The following is an 18,447-nucleotide window of genomic DNA, read 5'->3' on the forward strand; positions in this document are numbered from 1 at the left end:
AACGAGAAATTACTGAGCACGGAATAAAATCTCAGTGAGATCACCTTCAGTCTCAGGCATGCCTTTCTTTGCAATATTAATGCTTTGGTCTGAAGCATTGCGAACAAAGATACAGAGCTTAGTGCAGGCTGAGGCTTTTGAATGAACTGGAGTTGCAGAATCAAAACTGACTTTGGAAAAGACTTTTCCAAGTTTATTTGATTACGTCTATCACATTCAGCTAAGGTATAGCTGGGGCAATTCTCTAACATCTCTGTTCGGTTAGAATCAGAAAAGAACATGTTATATAGTCTTTTGTAACTACTTGTTTCTCTGTCTACAAAGCTGAATCCAAACTCTTCACTTTACAAAGATATGTATTTCTTTTTATGTGTATATTATCTGTAAAATACGTTAAGTTGTTCTAATGTCTAACATGGTATGGGAGTTAGTATCAAGCAGAATATTTTCATCATTAAAGAATCAGTTAAAATAGAGTTTACCTGTACCACACACAGCTAGTAATACAAGCAGTAATTCAGAAGTGTTAGGACTTTGTGCCTGAAGTTTTAGAATGCAAGTGTGATTGATTTATTTCCCTCATTTTTCTTAAATTTGCTTTCTTGTTATATTTTAAAATGGAAATAAGTGTACCGCTATGCAAGAAAACAAGCCTTGGCTAGATGCAGTTGCTGTCTTTTAATGCAAATCAATATGGCAGCAATTTCCGTTTGCCTTTTCTCTGGCCTTTTTGAAATGGCTAGGCCAGAGGAAGAGACTGGAATGAACTACTGGTTTGTAGTTGCCTCCTCTCCCCTTGACCACCTGCACGCTTTCTCTCTAAGCTGCCTGTTCTGTAAATGCAAAAGAAAGTGTGCTATCTCTGGGGCATATTCAGTGGAGAGTTGAAGGAGTCTGAAAACTTCTTCTGGCAAAATGTCCACTAAATCATGCTCCTCTGAAAAAGATACTCAGTGTTTTAGTAAGGTGAGCATTGCAATTTTGATCACAAGTTTTCAGTAAGCTGCTGGGCCATTGAATTTGGTCACTTAGTGTTTGTTTCCCTTTCTTCCATGTGCCAGCATCCTCTCTGAGCAATGATACACAGAAGGAGCAGAAACCAAAACAATGAAAATCTGTACAAATTTGGGATTATATATGTGGACTTGATTCTTTCATGGTGAAGCCAGTTACATTGAAGTGTCTTCAGTATAACCCACTAAATCCACCCTTCTTGCCTTCTTTCCAGCCAAAGACAGGAGGTACTCTGAAGAAAACAGAATAGGCATTATATATGTCTTCTGTCTGCTATACAAGGTTGGAGCAGTCAGGAAGAGGTATAGCGGTTTGAAGGCAGAAAGGGGGTTTTAGTTTAAGCAGGATCTCACAAGGGTGACTGCTGTAGTCTTGAAGACTTTTCTTCAGTTATGATTTCAAAWGGATCGATTCTGTGGCTTTGATAGCACTCCTGGTCTTACGCTGGTATAAGTGACAGGAGAAGAAAGGCTGGGAAACTTTGGCCTGAGGCATGGATCCTGGAAAGTGTTCAGCATGCTTTTAAGTTGTAGAGGCCCAGAGGAAGCACTTCCATTATGCAAGTGTGTTCAGGAGAGTCTGACACTAAAGTAACTRTATTAAACCAACACCCCCAACCCCTGTACTGGCAGAGCAGGCTGTGCTCTGACTATGCAGAGTGAGTCTGTGATTAGTAGTGTATATGTGAAACACAGCTGACACAGGAGTAAAAGCAGCAACTGCTTTTATGGCACTGTTGCCTGCAGCAGAGCTGGATAAAGTACAAAAGATTGGTTTCTGATGTTAAATCAGGGCAGAAATAAATTTTCAGCTTTGCCATTCAATTCTGGCGTTCTATAGTTAGTGGCCTCCCATTATCCGTTTGTTATGAAAGTGGGATGTGGTCCTGGCATTACTTCTAAAACATTTAGTTTACGAACCATTCCAGGACTGAGCGCTCTCAAGACAAACAATGACAATGCTTCAGACCATAGTAATTTTGCACAGATTTTTCTGTGAGCTGTTGACAAAATGTAGTTCTAATGGGTTCTTTCAGGCTCTTATTTTTCCTCTTTTTTTTCCTCTATTCCACTCTATGCAGGGAGCAGGGCCAGAAGATTTCAGCAATCTCCCACCTGAGCAAAGAAGAAAGAAACTTCAGCAAAAAGTTGATGAACTAAACAGAGACATTCAGAAGGAAATGGATCAAAGGTAAGGCAGCCCTCAACAATGAAGAATGAAAAAGGTAGTCTTATTTAGGAGAATGGAAACAACTAAAATACAAGAAAGATCAAATACAAACAAAGTTCTAGGTTAAGTTCTAGGTTTGTTTGAGGTGCTTTTCTGAGAAGGTGCAGAGGGTATCATATAATACATCCAAGAGAGTTGCAATGTGTTCCACAACTCAAGTTCTTATACTAGTTATATAATTTGGGCTGATGTAGAGGTCAGAGCAGGAGGAAGAGTTGGCTTTCTGCTTGTTTCTGCTCTCTCCCTTGGGTTTAATGCATATCAAATCTTTGCTGTTGTGAGATGAGAAGATCCTGGTGTAAAGATGGGAATGATGGAAGTGAAGCCACTGGAGACAATAGGCAAAATTGGACATGGGAAGATCCCAGTGAGAGAGGTTGTTATGAGCATGATAACAGCATCAGAAGTGCTGACTGAATGGTGCATGTCTTAGGACTCTGAGCTGTAGCATGTTTCCTGGAAGCAGAAAAGATGAGTCCTGTACTTCTGTGGATGTATTTTTTTGCGAGGCTTCATTTATCATTCTGTTTGAGAACAAGGCCCTTTTAGCTACAYGTTTTTTATTGTTTCTGGCAGCCTGTATTTGCTACTTACAGTGTTTGTTCACGTTCTGGCTCCTGCAGTTACCTTAAAGACGTAGCACGATGTGTTTGCAAGAGGCAGAACATTTCTTTCCTGAAGGATTTCAGGACAGCCTCTCTCTGACACTAGTCTGCCCCTAAACATTGCTGATATTTTGTGTGTATAGATGTGCCTAAATTTTCTACTCGTTTGCTTTGCAAATACCTGCTTATTTTGGCCTGATAACCTAGATTTCTTCTTTGTTTCCTCTCGTGAGTAGGAAAGGAAGACAGCACATAGATGTATGACTTTTGTTTACATGTGCCTTTTATTACTGTGGTATCTTACATTTGCCTATASAGATTTTCCTTTATGCTCTTTATTGATTCTGAGGTAACCTAATGTTAAAATCTAGTACAAAATCAGAGCCAAATGAGGTTATTTTAAATAAACATACCACATAATTGAGTAAGGAATTAGCATCAGCAGTTAAATACAGAGTTTTTAAAAAAATCATGACTCATATTTGAAATATTGTCCCTTAAGACTCCAACCACAGAGCAGTCCCACTTCCTTGCCACCCACACTTTTTTCCCAGTTTCTCTTCACGCAAAGCAAAAGCCGGCACAGGACTGCGATTGTCAGGAGTTTGGTGGGAAACACTAAAATATAAAGAGCATTAACTTGAGTCGTGGGACTAACAATAACCTTTCTCTCCTCTTCCATTTCCTCTCCTCTTCTTCCCCCCCCCCCCCAAATATTGCCTAGAGAAATGCTGAATAGTTCTGTCAAATACAGGAAATCAGCTCATAAGTCCACCCATTTCTAAGCTCTAAAATATTCATCATCATGCTTTTTTTGTTTTGTTTTTAAACTTAAGCCTCAAGCTGCCCCAGATCAAAGCTAGCACATTGCTGCAGTGACAGCTCCACAGGCTTCCCTAACTGAGCTCCTGAGGGCATGTACTACATTAATGTTGGCCTTACAACACCACATTCCTCACAGTAAGCCCTAAAATGAAAATCTCTGAAATCTTAGGCATTTGGCATCTGAGTTGATATGAAATACAGGCCCCCCAAAAACAGTCTAATAAAAATGCTGCATAACTTAACAGGATGCAGGGTCACGTTATGTAGGCCAAGGTCCATCTGTTGCTGCCCTGTGACAAATACAAACCATCTGGGTTTAGCTTTATTTTAAGCAGTGGGAAATAAGTATCTTAAAAATGATTTTCATTGGAAAAGATAAATAATGTGCAACAGGCAAGGCAAGAATTTCTAGTTAGCACTCCATTTTTATTACTAGTAGGTTCACATCCAGTTCTTTGTCCCAGTTTCTAAACTGAAATTCAGCGTAGTATGGAGAAGAATGATGCAACCGTTTGTCTATGCCCCAGAAACTGGGAAGAAACTCATCTAGAAGGATGAAATAGTCATTTCTTGCAATGATTGAAAGGTTTCCTTCCTGCCCCCCAGGGAGAACAAGTGGAAATCCTAATATTAAATAAAATAACATGTCAGGCTAAAAGTCAGTATCATATTTTAAATTCCTTCTTTTGCCTTGCAAAAGGCCATTGCTGAGGAATTTGGTCAGTTTTCCGCTGAGATTCTTAAAGTGGGGCCCTCAGAGCTTGAGTCCTTTGGTATAAATGTGCTGCGTGTTTGCACCGACACAGCACATTTCTGTGGCTTAACAATTCGTTGATAGGGCTCATTCAGGCAACCTCACTCGCAATGAAGAACCGCCAGCTGCTTTGGGAATAAAGAGCTCCTTTTAATGTAAGGGGTGAAGAAATTCGGCCTGTGCACAGTGTGTCTCGTATCACGTTGTAGGTAAAGCTTCACTCCATTTTTTCGTCTCTCTGTGTAATTTTCCTCTGGCAAGCAATTTTACCGTTACAGTTTATAAATGGCAGCTCTATACAGGGCAGTCCTTGTCTGGATATTGTTACTTTTGTGACAGGTATAGCTTTAACCATAGACTTATGGAAAGGCAGTTTATTATCCTTTCATTTGCCCTCATTTAGAGAATGGGATTTACCCCCAGCTGCATCAACATTTATGTTTTATTTTTCTTCTGTCTGTCAGAGATGCCTTAACAAAAATGAAAGATGTGTATATCAAGAACCCACAGATGGGAGATGCAGCAAGCGTGGACCACAGATTAGCAGAACTTGGACAGAACATTGAAAAGTTACGAATAGAAGTTCAGAAATTTGAGGTATGGAAAGTACAGAAGAGCAAATATATTTTTGTGATGCTGGTCTCAACAGCTATGCCCTGCTTCAGAACAAAATAGTTCAGCATATGCTTAATAAGTGGGTACTTAGTGCTTTTACAGATAGAGGTATATTGAAGCAGTTTCTTCCTATGTATGAGTAAGTGCTGTTTAGGCACTTGTTTTAATTGAAGTCTTTCCGCATGTTTGTGTAACATAGATGTGCACCATCTCTTATGATTGTCAGCCAACAACCCTACTGTTTAATTTGCCATAAAAATTAGCATTAAATTATGCTAAGTAGAGGATGAGGAAAAAAATAGTGTTCTCTGGACTGCCCAGAAGAATTCGGATGCTTATTTAATAAATAACATCACGTTACAGCTATCTGTGCAAAATATGATGAATGTTAATGAAAAGYACCATTTAAAGTCTATCAGCAAGAYAGAAACCATCAGATGAAATGTACTTTAAGGAACAGTTTGCCATTAACAGGAAGCTTCTTAGAGATGCAAAATCTCAGGAGCATAAGGAGTATTTGAAATAGCTGAAGCCATTAGAAGTGCATACCATTATAATTATTGTGGAATGATTATAGAGTTGAGGAAAGACTTCACTAAGTTGCACTATGAACATAAATGGATATAGCCAATTAATTTTAGATGCTTCGTACAGTTGCTTGCCTTATTACCCATTACTTATCCTTTTGAAAATGACCTGCTCTCTTTCCCCTCAGATGTAGGCATCGTGCACTCAACAGTCACTCAGATTGTTGAATTTCTGATGTTATTGAGACTACTGTAAAGTGCCACAGATCTTATTTTACTTTATTGTGACTAGAGAAGTAACATCAGAACAGCTGTCATCAACTGCTGCTCTTAAGCTTTCAGCACCCCATGCTGCAAGAGAACTAAGTTTTAAGCAAGAGTGTGGTTTTTTTGCCAGACTGATGTTTTTAATGTGCACTTAGAATACAAATTGTATGCCCTCTTACAACTGCAATTCAAAGGAAAATTTAATTGTTTACACTCTGTTTTAAGTTCCTCAGTCCAAGTGTAAAATGTAACACAGCAAAGTAAAGGCAATGCGTATCCCCTTGCAAGCTGAAACATGAGAGACATGAAACTGCTGCTTTCCTTTTGCAGGGCTGGCTGGCTGAGGTGGAGGGCAGGCTGCCCATGCGGACTGAACAGGCCCGACGGCAGAGTGGACTGTATGAAGCCCAGAACACTTCAGCAGTAAACAGCTGTGCACAGGACCGGGAGAGGTACAGTATCTGTATAGAGCTGTGCTGTTCAGACCGATAACCTGCCTTCCTTAACTTGTTAGTGAAGTCCCTTCTGTAAGGGAAACTGTAGCTCTGCAGCATTCAGAAGCTTATTCCGCAACCAGACTAAAGGCAAGCACTCCATGAACTTACTTTAGCGTGCTAATTTTAGCATGTAGAAAGTACTAAGCTTAAGAGCTGCTTTTCTGAATATGATGAAATGTGTAATAGCCCACTGCACTCATTACTGTGAAGGTGAGAGGTGCCTTTTACATATCTTAATGAGGAGAAATGACTGCTCTCTCCCATTGTTATGATAGCAGCTACTGAAAACAGCTCATTCTGAATATACTTTGGAATTGCTAAGCTTCTCCAGCTGCAGTTGCTCACCTTGCCTTGAGAGTCTGGTAACCAAGTCATTCCTTTCGCTTCTGAGGCTGGTTGCTATAGTTGCTGTGTATTTTCCTCTCTTGAGCAGCCCGGATGGCAGTTACACAGAAGAGCAAAGTCAGGAGACTGAGATGAAAGTACCTGCAACAGATTTTGATGATGAATTTGATGATGAAGAACCACTACCCACTATAGGAACATGTAAAGCTCTATATACATTTGAAGGTATCATTCAACCTTTAYTCTTACTTCATTTATTGTTCCGCTTCATTCATATCACAAGTACAACTAGGAAACACTCGTTTAACCGCTGCAGYGTTTAAATAGACAAAGAAAGGGCAAAAGGCTCTGTTGCTATTCTGTGTTGTAGAGGGGCACTAAAACAGTGATTTGTCCGACCTTATATGGGCACTCTGTGCAACAAGAGAATCACAAAACAGACTATAACTGGCTTCTGTTTTACATATTTCATTCCCTCAATGTGCTTCATTCTACATGCTGAAGGTCCCCGTGAGAATTTTTTCTCTGGGAGTGGTTGCTGGGGACAAGCTTCAAATCATGTCATCACCCAAGCACTTTGTGAGCTTCTGTTACCGATGGAAAAATCTGTTATGTTACATGTTTGAGTTCCACTGCAAGGAGGAACTTTTATGTACAGATTATATAATTTATGGGTACAGTACTCAGCTGAAGATGAGCTAAATTCTCTTATTAATGCTATATGTGATAACTTTTAATTTTATCCTGCCTATGGTAAAAAAAACATTCTAGCCTTTGATCACTGTTTCCCTACAAAATAATGGTTAAAGTTGACAATTGGTTACAAGAAATAGTTTGTGAGGAGAGGCTCAAGTTCATGATATGCAAGTGCCTTTTTTCTCCTGGTGGCATTGATATATCTTGTGATGCCACGATGCTCTTTCTGATGCCATGATTGTGTTTTTCTGGCTCTTTGAGCACACGTTGTATCCAGAGTCATGTGTTTTTGTTCATACTGCTAATAATGTAATGAAAGYTATGATAGCACATTGTCAGTGTGCTGGGAGCACCTACCCCTGCTTCTGTGTTTCCCCTTTGAGCCTTCCTAAACTGCATATTACTGTGTCTTTCAGGTCAGAATGAAGGAACAATTTCTGTAGCAGAAGGAGAAATGCTCTATGTAATAGAGGAAGACAAAGGTGATGGATGGACACGAATTCGAAGGAATGAAGATGAGGAGGGTTATGTCCCTACGTCATATGTTGAAGTCTATTTGGACAAAAATGCCAAAGGTGCTATGACTTATATTTAATACTACTTTTACTACTTTATTTGCTTTCAGAGATATCCAACCCTGTAACTGCTCTATGTTGCAGATAGAGCCTTTTAAAGGACTGCACAATGCCACAAAGTGCATTATTTTGTACACAGATTAATATGACTTGCTGTACTGCAAAACATGCTTTTACTGATCAGAGAAGAAAGGATAGTGTAAAATTAAAGAGCAAATGCAGCTTTTCCTAGAGAGCGCTTGTTCATTAGTAACTGCCATTGCACAGCCACCTTAGTGCAGGAAACACAAGGCCATTTTGAAGAGTTATGGGCGCTCTCTATGTATCTACGTGGTATCTTGTAGCTACATCTCAGCCATATTCACAACTGTTTGTCCCAAATTGATTCAGTGGAAAGTTATATATGAAATATTTAGATTGTGCTATTCTGTGTTACAGTAGATATTCAGAGCCTAATGTAYTCTGTGGACTTTCTGAGTTCAAAACTGGTGGTCATTTAGCTTGTTAGTGTGCTTGGTAGGGGAAAAAGATCTTGCCAAAACCTGTCTAGATAGTACTCTGCGATCCTTGATAAATCAATGAAACAATGACGTTAAGGCAGATTCCTTATTCTTTCCCTCCTTAACACGTTTCAAAAAATGGTCTTTGAGATGTATTTGCCATTTCAGTTTAAATACAGTTATTTTAGATGAACCACAAGTAATGGTTTCATCTTCTGCTCACATACAATCTGTGGAGACATTCTGAGCCTAGGCTTGCATGTCTTCTGTTTCTCTTTGCTGCTTTTAACACCTCAGAAATAAGGTGTTTGTGTAAGGAGGTAGTTCACATAGGGGGAATCCTGGATAGAATGTACGATAGCATCGTGAGCACCTGGTAATGTGGTACACCAAGAAATCAAAAGGTTTTAGTCTCTTTTCAAATATGTTTGAAATTTGCTGTTAAGTAGAGCGTGGGTTTCTCAGTCATTTAATGCTTCAGGTTGTTGTTGTCTTTCATAGATTCTAAAAATTCTTGGTGTGAAACAAGTTGCTTCATCCAGTTTAAAAGAAAGCTGAAGCATTCAAATTGGGGATTACGGACAATAGGAGGAGAGTAGTGAGCAGGCTTTCGCTGTGGAGAACACCATAGCTTAGCTTACTGTTTCTGGATTCAGTATTAAACTGTTCAGCTCCATGTCTGTGGCAGATGAAAGCCTAGGATCTTGTTTTATTTTGCCATAATCCAATAGACTTTTATTTGTGTCAGTAAAGAGAAGGTCAGTTGAGATACAAGAGAGTGCAAAAAGTGCAAGCGCATGCACACACACAGGTTGTACATTCTACTAATCAYTTCTATGTTCTCTCCTATGGAGATTAAATGCATTGTGTGTGGCTGTAGTTGTAAGCAACGTTACTGTTCTGCTGCAAAATTTGTTAGCATTGTGGGCTGCTTGAAACAGCTAAGCTAGTGTGCCATCTAAATCAACATTAAGAAACAAGCGTGGCTTTCTTGGCCTCAGATATGCAGCATGGTACACATCAGTGGAACATTATCGCAATCACCTATTTGTGAGCAGAACAGCAGATTGGATGGGAGATGAAGCAAAGTGTGTCACTGGGTAGGATGAGAAGTCCTGCCAAAGTGCTGTTAACTGAAATTAGCAAAATTTTAACTCTTCCTCCTGGAGAGAATACTCCAGGAGCATCACAACACCAGCCAACAAATCATATTAGTATATTAATGTTATTATGTAAGTTATAGGATTATGCTCAATGATTGTAAACATGCAGACTGCACTGGGAGTGACTGCTGATATGGTTGCAGCCATTTCTGTACCAACTCTAGGGGGTTTTTATGATTCTTAAGTTTTTCTATTAATTTTGCTGGACTTCAGTAAAAAACCAAATGTGTGTGCGAGTATCTAATATAAAGGGGCTATAATATTTAGAGTTCTTAAACTCAAATCTCTTATTAAGAAAACCTGAAAGAGGACTTCTTATTAGAGGTCACAGTAGCAGTTAGATTTGGAGAAAATACTGCTGTGTTTAAAAGACAAATCTTGTTGCAAGTTGTAGATTTCTCATTCAGTTTTAGTATGTCAGTGGAAGTGTTTTTATTCAGCCTTGAATATTTAAAATCAAAATGGTGACTTTCTTGAAAATGAAACTAAGTGCTAAAGCATTTACAAACTTTAATACTTCTTTCCTATTTTGGGAAAGAAGTTTGGGCAGCTGGTTGTCTTTAAAYGTTAGCTACGGTGAAATGTAAGAGCATTCACACCAGCGCTGAGTATGTTCTTGACTCTCCTAGCCAACAGAATCAATACTGGCTGAGGTCCACTTGTGTGGCTAAGCTGTGCCTGTGTCACAAGCCTGATGTAGCTTTGCGTGAGCAATGCCACGCTTAAATGCTTTGTGAAAGCTCCCCTGGGAACTGATGGGCATTTTCAATCAGCAAGGTCTGTGCTGTCAGGGGTTTACTGCTGCTGTACCTGAGATAGGGCGCAAAGGTAAGTCGTGTGTTGCAGTCACTGTTCTGATTTGTAGTCTGCACACCTAGCCCGGCTCATGCAGATATTCCTGCGAATACTTCTATAAGGGCTGTTGGTGATGTTTTCAGGGTATCTCCAGTGAGAGGGTTTTAGCAAACCCTATCGTAAAAAGAACAGTAATGTCTATCTTGTTTTGCCTTTTTTTTCTCCAGATGTACAAATCACTCCAGAAAATCTCTGAGTAGGTTTGCATAGGCCTGTTCACCTTTTATTCTGCTGGTTTGCTGCTACGATTATTTTAAGAGATCTGTTGCAGAAGGTTTTCTTTAGAAGAAGTGAATGCACATGTCATATCTCCATCAATGAAAGACTGTTAGGTACAGATCACTCAGCTAATGCATGTGTAGGTTCTCATCTTAAATGAGTATCACTACTAATGAAAATACTGGCCCAATTGTATGAACTTAGTTATAAACAGCACTCTTCTCCTTCCTAATAAAAATGAGAGACAGCACAGTTCATTACTTTTTGTGATACACACAGGAAACAACCTTAAATGCTAGAAACGTATAGACTAAGAACTATCTGCTGGATAGAAACTCATGGTTTTGGGCTTACACCAGCCTATAACTGTTAGAGGATGAGGAACAAAACTTCCGTGTGCATACATTGCCATAGCTTGTTGCAGGGCTTGTGAAATAGTGTGATACATAAAAGAGCTTGCATAAAATACCGTCTTTATATTAATTCCCTGTTTTGCCCAACAAAAATGCTGTGTTCGTTTCCAGTAGAAGGACTGGCTGTTTGGGTGACATGGCATGAATAGAGACTGTTTTGTGAAGTTCTATTTCACGAAACAAATGTTAGCGCCGTGAGATGCTTAGCATTTCGGCTCCTTTGCCATTGTGAGTCTTTTCCTCTCCACTCTGCACAATTGTATAAATAAATCCTTGTAGATAGCTCTGAGAGTCTCAGTGTTGCAGCTCTGCTCTTTGCTTGCTGTAAACATTATGCAGAGCCTTGACTTAAGTTAACCATGCTGATGCACTTTTTATCTAGGATATATCTGATTATTTAATGCTTGCCAAATGATTTAGGAGATAGTAATTATAAACTGAACTGTGGCTTTTTTAAATCCCTTTTGTTAAATACTTCTTATTTCTCTTAGTTTAAAAAAATGTATATAACATAACTTAAAAACTAAAGTTACTTGAATTCCAACTGTTTTTATTCTTTTTTATATATAAATGGTTTTATTGGCTGTTCTACTTAACCTAACCTTTTTGATTGATAACTACTCAATCCCTCATATGTTGTTAAGCTTTTCCGTTGTTCAGCTGCCTGCATCTGGTTGGACATATTTAGAAACTTCTGTTTTGTGTTAAAAGTTTGTTAAATCTGGCCAATGTGGTTGTTCCTTTTCTATTCTTTTTTTAAATCATCATCTGTGAGGTCTCTTCTTATAGGTTGCTGTACCGTGGTATCTTCTTCTAATAAACATTTTATTTTCTCATTCCTGTGAGGTTTTTTTAATGGGTATTCATTTAAGTTTAAATTTACTGATGCGAAGCAAGTGTCCTAGAGCTTCTTTTCACCTAGTTCCCCCACAGAGAACCACACTAAGTATAAATGTAATTCCAGGAAAAATATTATGCTGTGGCCTCATGAAAACTTTTTTTATATTACTATTTGGAGGATTTCTTCTTTTCTTCTTGCTATGGAAGTGGGTACAAAGGAGAGTTAAAGATTCCACTGCCCTCTGAAATGTGGGGGGAGTTTGGACTCATATCTGATACTCCCTTTGATACAACAGTCTCTTTAGCCAAATGAAACCTCGGGATCCTAGCTTCATTTGACCACAGAGAAAACTTACCCTGGGTCAAAAATCTGTGGCTGTAAGAATGTGACGTACCATAGGTTTAGAGGCTGAGGCTGCTTTCGCTTACCTGTTTATTTCAGGACTTCCCTTAAGCATGAAGGGTCTTCACAGCCGCTTGTATAACCGATAGCTACTGTGGATCCATCTGCAGAAGTTCTTGTGTTAGSTGCTTATTATTCTTCAGTATTATTCATGCTCTTTGGCGCAGTCACTTGACCAGATGCACTACTCCTCCTTTACAGGTTGAAAAGAAAAAAGCCATTTGTTTTCTCTATTGTTGCAGTGGGAAAGTGCTGGCAGGGTCCTGCTCTTAGGTTTGCATCCTCCTTGCAGGGAGGATTCCCAGTTCTTTTCTCCAGTGTTGGAGGGAAGGGCTGAGGGAGAATGAAACTGTCAGCACTCAGAACAGTAATAAGCCTGAGTTCAGGAACTTTCCTTAACTCTTTGTAACCTCATAGATGCTTGGGTGCTGTATTTCCCTTTAACCTCCTGCAGGCGATGCCTACTCTTAAGGGATCCCTTTTTTCCAAGTCTCTTTCTAATCCAGTCTCTTTCTTTTTGTCTTTCTTATGTTTTAGATTCCTAAAGGTGTTTGTGCTGGTGCAAGAACCTCGGGGCGAGCTTGTCACAGAAGGAGAAACAAAATGGTCTGTTTACCCTGCAGGCAGTTAAAACATACCCATGGAAAACCAGACTCCCATTTGTCTGGAGTTCCCACTTCAAAAATTCAAATTTAAATTCCATCCCAATATCATTCAGATGCTTGCTCTTTTTTATGGCATGCTACTTGTGGCTCAGATTAACATGTCAGCCTTCCCCACTCTTCTGCCAGCTTGGCACAGCCTTTCTGTAAAGCATAACCAACACTTTTCCTTAGCCAGTCCCAACATAGTCAAAGAACTGCTGGCTGCACTTGGATACAAAGAGTAACCAGAGTGTTCCAGGCATGTACTGGTCTGTCTTCTACCTTCCCTTGTCCCTCAGTCCGTCTGAATGCATGCACCGGTCCATCAGCTTTTCACGTGGTGCCTTTATTGCTAATCTTGCAGGTAGTCTTATCAGATAGGTGGGGAAGGAGGTACCTACACATGAAAAGCCACCCTTGGGAAAAGTGTTACAGCAACTGAACTGGACTCTGAATTTGCAGATGTTAAAAATTTATGCACATGCATCATTCAATATTCTGCTTTCCCTAAAAGGTCACTAATACTTGTCAGCCTTTATTTTTTTAATCTAGGCTGATGCTTATTATGAGTATTAAATACCCATGACCTCGACGTTTCTTGCAAGCCTTCAAGCTCATGTATGTATGCTTGCTTTCCTGCTTGCTGTCTCTGCCTCTGCTTTTCTTTCTTTCTCTTTCTCTCTGTCCCTCCCTCCTTCTCTCTCTCTCTCTCTCTCTTTATCACACACATACACACACACACACACACACGCACGCACACACACACACACACAGGCACACAGACACTGACATTTTGGTTTGAAGCCTCATTTTGCTCGTTACAAAGACCTCCGTTTTGCTCTTGTTTCAGTCTGCATGCTCGCCCTGTTGCCTTGCCTGCGCCCACCTTCCTGAGGGCCACGTTGTTTGGTGGCTCATAGTTGATAATCTCTTTGCAGATTTTTTTGTTGGTTTGTTTTTTTAGCATTTCAGACCTGCCTTCTTTTGCATGACCTCTTGCGCATTCTCATCAGTTACTGTTTGAATAACAGAATTTTTTTAGAAAAAGAACTCGCACTCTTATTTCATTCTCCCACCTTGCCTTGGACTGGACCTTAACCCAGAAGCCAGACAGGAATTGTGACTTACWCATCAGCCATCCTGTTCTCACATAATTTTATTTGAAGCAGAAGTAGCATGATAAGTGATGCTGCATCTTACGTCATGCAGTGGACAGAAAGCTGTATAATACCTCCAAATACCACACGATCTGGACCTAAACTGCCTAAAAAGGAGTTGATTGTTTTTTCTAAGCTTTCATGCTGTAAATGTATTGTTTTCCCATTAGTCTTTGCCAGTACTATTACAGTAATCCCATACCTGTCTGAGGCCTGTAAGAGTCAATTGCCACTAATAGTTCCTGAGGGCCTGATTTATTCATAGATCAACAAATAATTAGGGAAGACCCACTTACTCTTAATAAACTTCATCTTTCGTAATATCTCCAGAATTGGGGGAAAAAAATRATATGAAGCCACTATGGCCAGTCACCCTAAAATGAAGCCTCTCAGGTTTAGTTTACAGACAAACGTGTGTGTTGCTTTGCTGCCTGCTGTTTTTTTAGGCAGGGTCAGCATGGAAAAATGTGTCCGAGAATCACGTCCTCTTCATGTTGGGGATTGCTTAGGTCTTTCCTCACTCAGGATGAAGTTATTTGTGATTTAAGTTACATGTAGTGTTCATAACTTTGTCCATTTCTCTCCCTTCAAAATACCAATTTTTATTTTTGATAACAAGGGCCCTCACTAATTCCTGCTGTTACAGCTGTAGCTGTTACACTGTGGTGCTTGATATCTGCAAGCATCAGTTGGCAAAAGGTGGGGGGGCTTTGTTTTTTGCGKTTTTTTTTACTCTAATTGAAGTGGCTCAGGAGCCTGCACTGTCAAGCAGATGATGCCAACTCTGAGGTGGTTCAGCTACAGTGTTACTGGAGTTGGAAGGATCATAATCAATTGAATTACCATCCTTATCATTGCTGCTACTGTGTTCACTTAACTGTTCAGATCCATGAGCCTCTGATAGCAGACCGTGATTGTAATCTACACGGTTGGCACTTGTAGCTTTGTACAAAAACTTGAGACTTACCTGTGCAAAGGCTTTGTTGCTTGCAAAGCCCACATATCTCTGTCAGGGGATCTAAATGGTTAAGCAGTTAACAGGTGTGCAAAAATCTTTTGAATATTTTTAGCTGCAGTAATTTTTATTCTCTTGTGTCTGATGCACTGTTGAATCAGCAGCTGGAATAATTCATTTTCACCTATTATTGTGCCATCTATGTAAAAATTAGATAAAAGTTTGCTTTTATATATTTAATCTAGGTGGACAGTATATTATTGTCAGCCTGTGTGGAACATTTGAACAATTGCAATGTCTGTGTTGCTAAATAGCGCTTTAGAAAGAGCATTAGCTTTAGCTGACTGATTTCCTTCAAAAGAGTTTTATTGAAAGAAAAGACCATGTATGGAGTTTTTATAAACTTGGTAACTAGTTCCCCAAAGCCTGGATCTTAAAACTTACTACAAGAAAAATTAGCAACAGTCATATGTTGTGGCCTATACATCTTTATTTTGCTGCCTTTATTCAGGGTAAAGAATAGGTAATTTTTGTAGAATTTACTTTTTATGAAATCTAAAGGACTAAATGTGACTGGTTTATAAAAACTCTGCTTGGATTTACTAATCTCACCCAGAAGTGTGGACTTTACATTCTACAAAATGAAATCTTGTCCCCAGCAAAAGTCTCTAATGCCCTTTCTTAACATCTGTAAATAGAGAAGAAACATATTTACTGATACTGAAAGTTGTGTTTAATGCTGAGTATTTTTCAGAAGTTCATTTAGTTTGATGCATATTGTTCTTTTTGTTTTCCTGCCTGAAGTGTCAAAAGACCTAAAAGAAGCCAAATTCTATTTTAACATGACTATGTCGAGCACTTTTTTATTTGTATATGTGTGTGTATGTGTGTTTGAGCACTGAACTTTAGATTTTGGTGGCATCTCAGTGTTGTGATTTCATTGCCAATGTACAAGGTTCTGGTGTTGCCCATTCATTTCTGGAGACAGAATTCAACCAAATAAAGTGCTTCCATTTGAAAGCAAATATTGACCTTGTAACAATGAAAGGAGAGTCATCCACATATTTAAATAAACATTTAATTCCAGAAATACAACTTCACTAGACCCTTTTGATCATCCAGAGAAGAYGGAAAGTGGTTTTGTTGCTTATTTCCCAGTCAAAAAAGGCTCATGCCTTTTTGCTGGGGCTGTTTCTCTGATTTGTTGAGGTATTTTATCCATTTCGACCTTTTTTGCCTTACCACAAATATTTCCAGTTGAGAATTTGGCTGTATCTTTTTGGTTTAGCCAGATACAAAATGGATAGCCTGAAACTCCTCTCGGCTTCTCTCATATTCTCAGCATTCTCCTTGAGCAATGGAATGGACTTTGGCTTCACGTCCAGCTGAAACATTTTCAGTAAATAAGCAGAAACAGCCAGTTCCACTGCTGTGCTTGTGTATAGCTGCTATTTTTTGAAGAATGATGAAAAATTCTTACTAGTTTTTTAATTTTACACTTGATTTTTCAGATACTTGGGGTATTAATTTGAGTCTGCACTAGGAAGGATAGTGCCTTGAGTAATTACGTCCCACCTGTCTAGTTCCCAACAGGTCACTTTGAGATACTTGCAGTTTTACCGAACTTTTACCTTTCCAGCTGGCACTGAACACAGTACGAAGTGTTTTCTGCAAGCTGTATCAGAAACAATGTAGTTATTTGCAAAGGAAGAAAAATGTGTTGTTCTGGTTGTAGCTGTTGGTGTACTTGGGAAAGATGAGTGGTTCTTGGGGGTTTTTAACTTCCTMACTTTAGTAGGAGGTCACAAGAACTGGAAGTTTGGGGAAAACAATTCCTCTTAAGACAGAGCTGTACCTTTTAATACCAATAGTGGGTGTGTTGATCAGGCTTGGCAGATTTTTTTGATGCTAGTTATTTAGACATTAAATGCATTGCGCCTCTAGCATGTGATGTGTTCATGCATGTGTATGCATGCATGTATTTCGCTTCTCTGAGCGAATAATATAAAAGTCTGGATAGGGTTATTTGCAATTCAGTTTTAATATGCAGGGAGTGGTGGAYAGTGCATGGAAGGACTCCAGAGAAATCTCTTGCTGGGCTGCAGGTGCTAGGGGTACTGTGCACATACTGTGCTGTAGCTGGTTGTCTTGAGCTCTGAGTTATTTTCCTTTAGAGGAAGGGAGGGGGAAAAACAAAAAAAATAGATTGTATTTTAATGTTTGAAACTTGTCACAGCGCAGAGAAGGGAATCTGAAATGAGTACTGAGGCGCTGCCCTGCTCCCTGAGGCTGTGCACATGCCTTTGAGCATTTGTACACCTCTATCCCCCTTCTCAGCCCAGGTTCAGGGGAAGGTGGATAATCAAATGGGAGAAGAGTGTGCGTTCCTACCCAGCACCTGGCTGGTGCAAAATGAACAAGATGGAAAGAAACAGCTAAACACAGCAGTCAGTGGGGTTCTGCTGAGGGGACTGAAGCAGGACAGAGGTACTAAGACAGCTCCTACTTGCACATGTCTTACCGGCTGTGGGGGAAGGAGCCAAACAGTGTTTGTGGAAAGGGCAGTGCACATGCATAAGGAACATGGTTCAGGGCTTATGAAACTTGTGAACTTCCTTTGGCAACCTTAATTTTATTTTGTTGTTTTTGTTCAGCATTAACAACACACARTAACTGTGGCTGTGGCTGGACAAAATTTTCCTTCCTCTTTTTGGAAGAAAGAAACAGCTTATACCAAAGAGGAAGAGATCCTCAACTGACAGATGGAAGGTTCCCTTAAAAGGTCCCTCAAATGTTGTGCCAGGAAACATGTATAAAATGTATAAAACAGCATGTCACGGAAGTATGGAGAAACTGGGCAGGTAGCTTAGGCACAATCCAACTTCCCCACTGCACAGAGAGCAGCACACCCTCCTACCCCTGCTTGGATGCAGCRGTGTAGTAGTGTGCTGGGTTTGTAGATGGTGCTGGCTGCTCTGCTGATACACATGCTTTGCAATTTAGCTCTATATTGACCTAAAATTGTATCTCTGTCCTAAAGAGCATTATCTAAAACTCTCTTCTTCCTCTTGCTACCTGAGACAAAAARTATGACTAGCTTTTGGACAGCTTTTCTCCATCACCTGTTAGTCTAGCACGTTGGAAGTAACCTCATCTAGGAGCCAAGAGGATTTTCAGTTGTGTGGCTCAGAGTAGGTGGAACCTGAGTATTATCTGACAGTCAAATATGGGCTAGTGAGGCTTCATCTGAAGCAGCTATATACAGATTTTTTTTTTTTCCTAAGGTCAGCTTCCTTTTGTTTGTTTGTTTGTTTGTTTTGTTGTGTGTTTTTTTGTTTTTTGTTTTTT

At 39.6% G+C, this 18,447-nt stretch overlaps 1 protein-coding gene across 14 annotated transcripts in view; it reads left to right on the forward strand.

Moving 5' to 3' along the window:
* The window catches only part of FNBP1 (formin binding protein 1), a 99,111-nt gene extending 83,171 nt beyond the window's left edge, over positions 1–15,940 (forward strand). For 4 of the 14 annotated variants that reach the window (XM_085325246.1, XM_085325250.1, XM_085325254.1 and 1 more), the window contains 6 exons: positions 2,096–2,205; positions 4,893–5,025; positions 6,168–6,289; positions 6,765–6,904; positions 7,792–7,950; positions 10,636–11,936. In XM_085325246.1, the coding sequence (XP_085181372.1) occupies positions 2,096–2,205; positions 4,893–5,025; positions 6,168–6,289; positions 6,765–6,904; positions 7,792–7,950; positions 10,636–10,664 (693 nt within the window). In that variant the 3' untranslated portion in view covers positions 10,665–11,936. Of the gene's footprint in view, positions 1–2,095; positions 2,206–4,892; positions 5,026–6,167; positions 6,290–6,764; positions 6,905–7,791; positions 11,937–12,880 lie in introns of those variants that run through there. The other 10 variants (XM_085325247.1, XM_085325251.1, XM_085325255.1 and 7 more) reach the window with 4 other exon arrangements.
* The last annotated feature ends 2,507 nt before the right edge of the window (positions 15,941–18,447 follow it).

Source organism: Rhea americana, unplaced genomic scaffold, assembly GCF_003343005.1.
Source record: "Rhea americana isolate MKP2758 unplaced genomic scaffold, rheAme1 scaffold_97, whole genome shotgun sequence".
In the NCBI taxonomy this organism is placed as follows: domain Eukaryota; kingdom Metazoa; phylum Chordata; class Aves; order Rheiformes; family Rheidae; genus Rhea; species Rhea americana.